Source organism: Musa acuminata, chromosome BXJ1-9 (genome assembly GCF_036884655.1).
Source record: "Musa acuminata AAA Group cultivar baxijiao chromosome BXJ1-9, Cavendish_Baxijiao_AAA, whole genome shotgun sequence".
In the NCBI taxonomy this organism is placed as follows: Eukaryota; Viridiplantae; Streptophyta; class Magnoliopsida; order Zingiberales; family Musaceae; genus Musa; species Musa acuminata.
In genome coordinates this window covers 48,797,003-48,808,505 of record NC_088335.1, presented here as the reverse complement: position 1 = coordinate 48,808,505, position 11,503 = coordinate 48,797,003, and the positions used below count along the sequence as shown (strand labels likewise).

The window sequence follows — 11,503 nt, the reverse complement described above, 5'->3', positions numbered from 1 at the left end:
AAGAAGACCGGGCTGAATCAGTTGCGGCCCAGTGTCTTAGCATCATCATCAGCGTTCTCTCTATTCTACAACCAAATCTCATCTTGTCATTAAAAACATCAACTCCAACTAATCCATCCATGACCAAAATCGCGACTAATTTTATGAGAGCGTTGGCCAGCCAATCTCATAACACTCGACCAAACAACCACCTTCGGCGTATAATAATTCCTTTGGCCTTTAATTTCTCACCCATCGCTGGTGACATCAAACACCACGTGGAGGCTTGCCCTTTGGCCGGTGTGCCTCGTAACAGCTACCGATGTCAACTCACCCAAAGAACCATTGCCGTGTGGAATGCGGCAGTTTTGAGTAGTCACTAGCCACCGTTTACATCCGCCAAGGACACCTACGGCAAGGGTATCGTTGAGCAAGACGATGTAAATCGTGTGGCCAAGTAAGGTTAGGTGTTTGATGTCACCGGTGACCGGCCACGAACCAATGAAATATCGGCCACACGAAATGCAGATTAGAAAGCACAGTAGGTGTCATTCTGGTGGTCCATTTTTGGTTGAACTGAAGACTTTATAACAAAGAACGATGCACAAAAACAAGATGATTACTTGCTATTATTCTTTGTCTAACGCGGATGGAGTCGGTCAGACGTCAGGGTGTGTCGCAATGGCTGAACTACTCAACTCTGACGCTTCCATCCCTCATGACGTGGACTGCTATCTGTTTTCCATGATGGGCAAGTCCCTTCACCTATGTACGCATACATGCGACAGCATTCCTCCAGATTACAACAATGTCGTCGCATGTATCTACACATGCAATTGCAATGTCGTAGAGATCTGACAACCGTATGATCATTTGCATGACCTGATGTGAGACGCATGAGAAACAAAGTATAAATCATGGTAGGTTGCGGCCTCGTCGAATTCTTGATCGTTGATCACGTTTATGCATCTTAATGATGAGTTGATACGATATGGTTTGTCGTTTCAAGTTACGATCAATCATTGTAAGTCGTCGTGGCAGTAATGTTGCTTGTCCAAGAAACGGTGCCGAACGGTGGAACAGTAGCCAATGCATGCACGAATGCAGTCTTCGGGTGTATCGATGTTACGATCCATGCCACGTCCAAAGCAATGGCCCATGTCATTAAAATTAATCACCGCTCCCGCATTAATTTTCGTGTTCTCTTATTCTCTCTTTTCTGTCTTCTCACCTCCACTATTTATATGCATCCCTCGCTCAGGTGTCCCAAACCATCTCTCTCTCTCTCTCTCTCTCTCTCTCTCTCTCTCTACACAAACACGTACGGAGGCTTCGATCTCAAGAGCAGCGACATGGAAAGCATCAGAATAGTGGAGTTCTTCAAGAACAAGAGCATTCTGGTCACTGGATCCACTGGCTTCCTGGCAAAAAGTACTCCTCTCACACAAACATCTCATGGAAGACAACCAAATGTGCTTTACAATCTTTACTGAGCTTTGTGTGTGTTCTGCTTGTTTTCCTGTTGGTTTGGGATGAAAGTATTCGTGGAGAAGGTGCTACGGGTTCAACCCGAGGTCAAGAAGCTGTTCCTCCTCGTCAGAGCCGGTGATGCCGCATCCGCCAACCGGCGTGTGCAGACCGAGGTGCAACTCCTCAAAGGGGTTTCTTCATTCTTTTTTGTTCATTAAAACTTAATTCGCACACAAGCAGCAAGTTTTTGGCTTACCAAAGTTATGTGCAAGAACTATATTTCTTCTTCTTCTTCTCTTTCGCTTGTACCGAAAACATAGGTTCAGATTCATGAGTCTAGAAATTAGGCTTAATTCTACTTACGGTTTACTCGTGCATATGTATTTTCTGATTGTTCAACTCTTGGAATTAATGATCTTTTTCTTTTCATTATAGATACTAGAAAAGGACTTATTTAAGGTTCTAAAAGACAAACACGGCGACGGCTTCCGTTCATTTGTTACGAGCAAACTTGTTCCTCTGGCTGGCGACATAGCTCAGGAAGATTTAGGAATACATGACTCTCATCTCCGAAGAAACTTGTGGAAGGAAGTAGAGGTTGTTGTCAATGTAGCTGCAACCACCAACTTTGATGAGAGGTAATCGGACACAACAAACAAAGATGTGATCTCAAGATTGCGACTTTTGCTAGCGAAATTACTTGTGAAAGTGATGCATTTATTACTTGATAACCCACAGATATGATGTTGCGTTGGGCATCAATGTCCTCGGAGCCAAGCATATCTTGGAGTTTGCCAAACGATGTGTTAGGCTAGAAATGCTTCTCCATGTTTCTACCGGTACGTTGCATTTCGAGTTGATTCAAGATACCATTCTAATACATGACATAAGATTATGTGCATATATTTATCGACCATTAATAACTTGCAACGATCTCATCTTCCTCTCGTTGCCAGCTTATGTAGCTGGCGAGCAAAGCGGACTGATCTTGGAGAAGAAGTTTCTCATGGGAGAGACCCTCAAGGAGGACTCCTACTTGGACATTGAAGCAGAACTAAGCTTGGCGGACAAGAAGAAGAGGGACCTCCGTGCAGAGGACGCGACCGAGGAAGCAGAGAAGCTAGCCATGAAGGAACTGGGGATAAACAGGTTTGACCCTTATCTTTGCTCGTCCTCCTACTCTCATAGATTGAGCCATTGAGCTGATCTCTCTTCGTTCCTAATCTCTTGCATCCCAAAGGGCTAAGTTGTTTGGTTGGCCAAACACCTACGTTTTCACCAAAGCGATGGGTGAGATGTTGCTTGGACACTCGAGAGGAGATCTGCCGATGGTTATTTTACGCCCAACGATCATAACAAGCGTTCAGAGTGATCCACTGCCGGGTTGGGTCGAAGGAACACGGTATCTATCTATCTATCTATCTATCTATCTATCTATCTATCTATCTAACATGACTACAGTCGATGGAGTCGGTGCGTTTTAGATTTGCACTGTCACCTTAGAGCTACAGCCGGTGTGTGGTGGTTGTTGTGCAGGACGATCGACAGCGTGCTCATAGGTTACGCGAAGGGGAAGATCACATGCTTCTTTGGAGATCTCGATATCATCATGGACGTGGTTCGTTCTCTCCTCGGAACAAAGCTTCGACCCACATACCCATCAGCAATCCACACTTTTTTTTGGGTATTATCGTTCTGAGATGATCCTGATGATGCAGGTGCCCGGGGACATGGTGGTGAATGCGATGATGGCGACCATGGCAGCTCACTCGAAGCAGCAGGCCGAGTTCACCTACCACATAGGCTCGTCCGTGAGAAATCCAGTGACATACGCCACCCTGGAGCATTGTGGATTCCGTTACTTCCTTGCCAACCCTCGCGTCGGGAGAGATGGAAGTGTCATGCCGACAAAGAGGCTTTCTTTCATCAAAAGCATGGTCCTTTTCCGCGTCTTCATGACTCTGAGATACAAGCTGCCATTGGAGGTCAGTCCGTCCACACATATCTGCACGATTCTGCCACACGCATTTTGATGTATAGCCCTACTTCCCTCCGCCTGTGAATTCTGACTGCTCTCGATAGGTAATGCACCTGGTCAATCTATTATCTTGTGGACGACTCGCTCGCGGATACAATGAACTCAACCGGAAGTACAAGTTCATGATGTATCTTGTTGACCTTTACAAACCCTACGTCTACTTCGATGGATGGTAGGATACTTTTCCTTGATTTAAAGATGATTTATACAATATTATTATTTTTAATTAACAAAGCCATTTTAAAAAGAATAAATTATGTGAATGACTTGAATACGTTTTGAAGCTTTGATGATCTAAACATGGAGAGGTTGAGGATGGCGGTGAAGAAGGACGACGCAGAGGCCAAGATGTTTGATTTTGATCCCAAGCACATTGATTGGGAGGACTACTTCAGTAGCATTCATATCCCAGGTGTAATGAAATATGCATTCAAGTGAGCCATCAAAGATGAACAACAGGATGTTCGATGCGCTATCTATTAAAATTTTGTTGTCGGATGTAAACCCCTCTTGGTGGAAATAAGATATAAATTGAATATCTAGTTGAATCCTGTTAAATTAGATAAAGAGAAGAGATAGAGCTATCAGACATGACAAAATATTTTGTTTCACTCAAAAAACTTTACTCATCACATGCGGTTTATATATTCCCTACATTTAATATGAATCTTTCACTCAAAATATTTTGTTTCACTCAAAAACTTTATTAATAGTCAATTTGATTTATTGCCTAAACATTTACTCCCAAGCACGACTGGTGAAGCAGAAGCCTCGGAAGCTATCTCCCGACCAACGGAAGGCGATGAGTGATGAAGTGGAGTCCTAGTTAAAAAACTTAGTGGAAGCTAGAGGATGTGCGTTGACTACACCGACCTTAACTGAGCATGCCTGAAGGATTGTTATCAACTCCCGAGGATTGACCAGTTGGTCGATGCAACCTCGGGGCACGAGATTCTTTCGTTCATTGATGCATTCTCAGGATACAACCAAATCAAGATGGCCCCTGAGGACCAGGAATACACTACCTTCATCATGCACCAAGGAGTCTATTACTACACGGTTATGCCATTCAGGCTAAAGAATGTCGGGGCGACAATTCAAAGAATAGTGAATAAGATGTTTGCTCACCAAATCGAGAGAAACATGGAGGTATATGGCAACAACATGATCGTAAAAAGCAAGTTCACCCAAACTCATCTAGCGGACCTAGTTGAAGCATTCATGACGGTCAAGAAGTTCGGCATGCACCTTAACCCTATCAAGTGTACCTTGGACGTCATCTTAGAAAGATTCCTTGGTTTTATCATCCACGAGCCCCAAGAAGATTCAAGGCATCATCAATATGCAATCCCTCCGCTCAGTAAAGGAGGTGTAGCGCCTAACTGGGAGACTAGCTGCTCTTGCTCAATTCTTGTCCCAATCAAGGGACAAATGTCTTCTTTTTTTTCGAGCTCTGAATAGCCCAAAGGACTTCAGGTAGACCTCAGAATGTGAAGGGGCCTTCGCTCAGCTCAAGGAACATCTTGCCTAGCTACCTTGACTCGAACTAGGAGAATTCAACATATCAGGGTGAATGCACAAATGGTCTGTTGAGCTAGGAGAATTTGACATACAATACAGCTCGTGGATGGCCATCAAAACTCAAGCCATTATCGACTTTGTCTCAAAGTTAACCCCTCCCAAAGATAGTGTCGGCACGCTCACCAAACAATAGTGGACTCTACATGTGGATGGCTCGGCAAATGCGAAAAGAGGAGTCGGGCTCATTCTAAAGGGACCCGATGGCCAACAATACAGACATGCACGTCACTTCGGATTCAAAGTCACTAATAATGAAACTGAATATAAAGCGCTCCTGTCTGGAATTAGAATAGCCCTAGAGCTCCAAGTAAGAAACATCGAGGTTTTCACCGACTCGCAGTTGGTGATCGGTCATATCAATAGGGACTATGAGGCTCGAGATACAACTTTGTCAAAAAACTTGTTTGAGGCAAGATGACTCACCAGCCGCTTCTAACTTTACATTGACAAGGGTTCCTCGGGCGCAAAACACGCAAGCTGATGCATTGGCAAAACTAGCCTCGGGTCTAAACTCTAAATCACCTCCTCCCGAGGTTGAGCAACTTCCTTGGCGAACCATCGCAGCCGAGGATGTTGTCACGACCGACACGGCTCTGACTTGGATTGAGGAAATCCTTAGCTACAAGATGGATGAAACATTATCGATCGACAAGGTCGCCACTCGACGGCTCTGGCATATGTAAGCATGGTATTGCGAGATAAATGGACGACTCTACCGAAGGTTGTTCACCCAGCCCCTCCTAAGGTGCCTAGCCCCCAAGGAGGCCCGGACAGTTTTAGCTAAGGTTCATGAGGGGATCTACGGAGAGCATATTGGCAATCGAATTTTAGCCTTTAAAATCCTCCGATAAGACTATTACTAGCTAACCATGCGTCGGGATGCCATGATTTATGTACAGCGATACCTGATAGAAGATAAGATTTCCCCAACTTGATAGAGGATAAGATTTCCCCAATTATATGAGGAAATCTCTCTATTCTGTTTATTCTGTTGAGGGAAATCCTTCCTCCTAATCTGTATAAATAGGAGAGGGAACATGTTAATAGATTCAAGCTAAAGCTATTTCATTTCTACAATAAAGCTTCTTCAATTATTGTTCTTATCTTCTATTATTTCTATCATGGTATCAGAGCCACTTGCCTAGAGCAACAGAGCATTCTACGCCAACGTACCTTTCTTCCTCATTGTAGCTATTTTCTTTCCTCTTCTGCTACAGCTTCCTCTTCTGTTGCAGTTTCCTCCTTTGCTGTAGTATCATACTACAACATTGCTGTAGATTTCTTCTCTACCGTCGCAGCCGTCGTAATCGCAACCAGCGACCAACGTCGCTGAGAAAAGTGAAGCTTCACCCTTCGGCCAGCGACCAACGCCGTTGCATTTCTAAGAGGCTCCGTGGTCAATCCTCATCTTCCTCACCGCGGTAGTCTTCACTAATCTGTCAACATCCGGCAGACTTAAAGAGAATGAAGGGAACGCCTGTGCTATCATAGCAACAGCAATCGCAGCAGCAGCAGCAGCGATCTACACTTATCTTACTCACGAAGCCTCTTGCTTTAAACCATTCTTTGCACCGATCCAAGATTGGTATCCTTGTTAGGAGCACCATCTTGCGGGGGCATGATAGAAGATAAGATTTCCCCAACTTGATAGAGGATAAGATTTCCCCAATTATATGAGGAAATCTCTCTATTCTGTTTATTCTGTTGAGGGAAATCCTTCCTCCTAATCTGTATAAATAGGAGAGGGAACATGTTAATAGATTCAAGCTAAAGCTATTTCATTTCTACAATAAAGCTTCTTCAATTATTGTTCTTATCTTCTATTATTTCTATCAATACCCACAATGCCAGAAGCATGCACATGCACAGCATTAACTTGCGGTCCCATTAACCCCGGTCAACTACGAATGGCCCTTCGCGCAATGGGAAATGGATCTCCTCGACCCCTTTCCCCAGCCTTAGGGCAATGGAGATTCCTTATTGTCTGGGTAGATTTCTTCACGAAGTGGGTAGAGGCTGAACTACTAGCATCCATCACTAAGAAGCAGGTCGAAGGGTTCATTTGGAAGAGCATTATCACTCATATCGACATCCCTAAATCCATCATCACTGACAATGGAACGTAGTTCAACAACGCCAAGTTCATAAAGTTTTGCGTGGATTACAGGATACAGTTGAGGTTTAGCTCAATGGCTCATCCGTAGACCAATGGTCTGGCAAAGGTAACCAATTGAGCTATATTGGAGGGCCTGAAAAAAAGGATCGTCAGAGCTCATGGCACATGGGTCGAGGAGCTCCCGTCACGGGAGAATCACCCTTTAGTTTGGCATTCGGAACCGAGGTAGTGCTTTCGCCTGAGGTAGTCTTTCCGACCCCTCAGGTCAAGAATTTTGAAGAAAGCGCGTTATGCAAAGGCCTCTGAGCTAACCTTGACCCCATAGAAGAGCAAAGAGTCGACACGTACCTCCGAGCTCTAGCTTACAAGAATGCTATCGTGAAACCCTACAACCAAAGGGTGTGCCCTCGACCGATCAGGCTCGGCAACTTAGTCTTACGGAAGACTGAGGTCAGTGACCTGATGCATACTCGAGGCAAGATGGCCCCAAACTAGGAAGGTCCCTACCAAGTGACTGAGATAGTTCAGGATAGCACCTATTGCTTGACAACACAAGAAGGAGATCGGATATCGAGAACCCAGCATATATCGAATTTAAAGAAGTTCTACGTTTAATAAGGGTTCTCGGCTCGGGAACCCCTAGGGTCGGTCCAAAAACCTCGATACAATGCAGAAAGTCTATGTTAGGCTGGTTCAGAACATAGAGTTGCATTAATAACCAAAAGGGTTTACATAGGCCGACCGGTTGTGACATACAAAACAAAATAATACTAGATCGATCGCCATCTCGGTACTCGTATTCATAAGTAACCTGCCCTGATCTTTGTAGACCGAGCTGAAAGCACACGAATTCTTGTACTCTGATATGGTCCTCTTGCCCTTTTCAAGTGCCACTTGGGTCTTCTCGGTGAGGGCTTCCTCGGCCTTCTTCGTCTCTGCTCGAGCGGCCTCCAGGCCCGACGACAAGTCCAATAGCTCACCCTCCATTGAGCGGACCCTCCCATGGGATTCCTTAACATGCGTTGAGCCTCCGTGAGCTATTCTCGTAGCTCGCCTTACCGCTGATTACCCGACCCGCATCATAAACCCGATCTATCAGCCGCATGTAGTAGTGCTGGTTCTGCATGAAGAATACGCAAGTCAGCGATTGGAAGAAGAAATCGCAAGAGCAGAAGAAAAAGTGGTGTTCTTACCCAGACCAAGGACTTGGTGACTTTGTTGATCAGCACCTCCGACAAGGAGGTATACACCTGCTTAGATATTGCCGACATGAGCGCACCTCGGACATACACCGAGGACAAGAAGCCGTTGGTCCACACACGGCTCCCCACGGTCAGCCCCGACCATTGCAGCTCGAGGGGAGTCTCCGCCTTGCCATTAGGTAATTCACCCATTGATAGGGTCTGGAAAGGCTCTTTTTTGGTTCACGCTCGGACACAGTAAAGATCTTGCATCGACTCCGGAAGAGCCGACCTCTTGGACTCCTCTCCCGACGAGGGAGCACACTCCTTACTGCACGTGCTCTCGCTAACATCTTCGCCTTGGGAGACGCCCCAAGAGCTTTCTCCGCACTCGCCCCCGAGTGGTGGTAGCCTCCAAAGCCGCCGTCGCCTCGGACATCTTGCGGGTCTACGACCTTAGCCTTCTTCCGTGGGTAGTCTTCCTCGATCGTGCTGTCAAGTAAGGGAGTAGCGGGCGGTTGGCGAGGATAAGATGCCACATCTCGAATTTATAAAAAAAATAATAAATTAATATTTTATTATCCATAATTTATATAATAAACTCTCTTTTTTTCTTTTCATTTGTTTTTGAATTCAAATCCTTATCTTTCCGATAGTAAATATTATATTAATAAAAAAAATGATAACATCTTCTTAATATGATCACAAGTCTCTTCCACTCAAGCTTCAGATTTATTACACAGTAGTAAATTACTCTAAAAATAAATATAAAATAAAAATATATCATCAACCACATATGCTGGTAGAAATCTTAGAAAAATCATAAAGTTAATCTTCAATATTCATGAAATATAAATAAGTATCAATAATTCAATAAGAAAATATATCTATTCATCATAAAACTTATGAATCAGAAAAATGATGATAATTTCTTACATAATAAATAAAATTATGCATCAGCAACATGCAAAACATACATAATAACAAAGGCGTACATCACCCAATGGTGCACTCTCCCAGCTGCGGATGGAGAGGCATATTCCATAGGATGGATTCCTCCCAACAGTGGATGAAGATAATCTATATCGCACTCCCAACAGCAGATGGAGTGGTATCCCTCACCTGTCCAAGTGGGGACACGTTCCTCTCATTAGCGGATGGAGGAATCGTCTAACTATCATGTCTGACGGCCTGCTAATCCCCGAAGTACCTGCCCTCAGCAGAGATACATAAACATCCATGATCATTCATTTACACTCATCCAATCACTCATGCATACATCAAGAAATTAATATGATTAAATATTATGAGAGACCATATTTGATGTAAATCTACTACACTATGTTCATTGGTGGCTCTGCACTGTGATGGCCCGTAGCTCCTTTCACAGGTTGCACTCCCAATGTGAACTACTAGTCTAGTGACATCTACTACATGATACTCATCATATCAATATCATAAACATAAGAAATAGAAAATCAATAATTATTTTCAAATGACATCTTCAGATACAATCTTTAAATTCATCAAATCATCAAAGCATGAAATATCAATATCTCAATAGTCCTCGATCAACCAAAACTCTAATTGAAATAGCTCAATTGACTTAAACCAAACTTAATTCGATTATGATATAATAGAACCAATATCAAATCCTTATAGAACCGGTCTAGAATCACCCTAGACTGGTCTAATTAGATTTGATTGATCTCGATTAGGTCAAATAGGTTTGAACTAGTCAAGTTAGTTTGAATTAATCAAGTTAGGTAAAATAAGTTATAACTAATCAAACATGTTTGATTTAGTCAATTAATGAGCTCGAACCAATAGAGAGGGAGAAAATTGGACTATGTTGTATAGTGCTAACTTAAACTGAACCAACCCACCTGAGTCTTGGACGGGTCACATACATGGCATATACATATTCCATATATACTGCATATACCTGTTCTAAATACTAAGTTGAGTTGAAGTACGACGGGTTATATAAAAGAAGCGACTATATGTTTAATGCCAATCGTATAGTTGGGCAGGCTTAACTTCATGAACTAGGCTAAGCCTCACTTATAAGTTGGGTTAAACCTTGCCATTAAACTAGGCCTTGCTTGGCTCGCGAGTTGGTCCTAGACACATGAGTTGGGGTCGTATCAAACCACATGGATTAGGTCGTACCTACCGTATGAGCTGGTCGATGCCTAGCCACATGGTTGGGTCATACCTTACCACATGAGTTGGGCCATATATGACACATGGACTAGATCATACCTAGCCACATGAGCTGGCCCATGCCTAGCCACATGGATGGTGGTCATGGGTTGAGACATACATGACCACATGGACTATATCGTACTTAGCCACATGGATTGGGTCATGCTTGGCCACATGGGTTGGGTCGTACCTTGCTATATGGGCTGGCTTCTTCCCGGCCATATAGGTTCGGTCATGCCAAGTCACATGGGCTAGGTTATACTTAGTCACATGAGCTAGGTCGTACATGACCATATAGGTTGAGTCAATTCGATCTGATCGATCAACTTGACTCAAGTCCGACCCCAATTAGACTCCTCTTATCAAATTAGATTTCAATACTTAAAATTATTAAAGAATGACTTAAATTCATTAATTAAAACTTTAAATTCATTATCTTAAATTTAAAACTAATTATACTATAGAAATTCATACATAATTCTTGAAACATAGATATATCTAATTAAATAAATTAGAACTACTATATTAATCCAAAAATAAGAATTTTAATAATTAAATCAATATTAAAAGTCACTTAAGCTCAAGAGATCGAGATAAATCAAATAATCATTATAACATCTCAAATCAATTATCATTATTTACTTCTCATGAAATTTCGAAAGTAAAACATCATTATGCATCAAAAAATAATAATAATCTCAATATCAAGATTTCAAAACATAAATCAAAGCTAATTGAAAAAGAAACGATCCTACCTTCTTTGATTATCCCTTCCTCGATATTATTTCAAAACATAAATCAAAACAAGAGCACAAGTTCCAAGGCAAAACGTTATCGTCGAGTTAGGAATCTCTTGCCAAAAAAGCAAAGGCTCCCGTCGTGAATGGAATTCCCGCCAAACCGCAAGGCAGGAATTTTCCCACCCTAGGC

General features: G+C 43.0%; 1 protein-coding gene and 1 long non-coding RNA gene across 2 annotated transcripts; one reads left to right on the top strand and one right to left on the bottom strand.

Moving 5' to 3' along the window:
• The first annotated feature begins 1,251 nt into the window (after positions 1 to 1,251).
• LOC103999393 (probable fatty acyl-CoA reductase 4) lies at positions 1,252 to 4,029 on the top strand. Its single transcript, XM_018818205.2, has 10 exons — positions 1,252 to 1,410; positions 1,519 to 1,622; positions 1,885 to 2,087; positions 2,188 to 2,288; positions 2,406 to 2,598; positions 2,690 to 2,851; positions 2,986 to 3,067; positions 3,168 to 3,434; positions 3,532 to 3,659; positions 3,772 to 4,029. Exons 1-10 carry the CDS (start codon positions 1,332 to 1,334, stop codon positions 3,923 to 3,925), a joined length of 1,473 nt encoding a protein of 490 aa, XP_018673750.2. The 5' UTR covers positions 1,252 to 1,331; the 3' UTR covers positions 3,926 to 4,029.
• A 3,838-nt stretch (positions 4,030 to 7,867) lies between these two features.
• LOC135594436 (uncharacterized) lies at positions 7,868 to 8,865 on the bottom strand. The gene is made up of 2 exons (XR_010480093.1): positions 8,378 to 8,865; positions 7,868 to 8,304 (listed from the first exon to the last, which is right to left on the bottom strand). It is a non-coding gene; the product is annotated as an uncharacterized LOC135594436 (long non-coding RNA).
• Between the last annotated feature and the right edge of the window lie 2,638 nt (positions 8,866 to 11,503).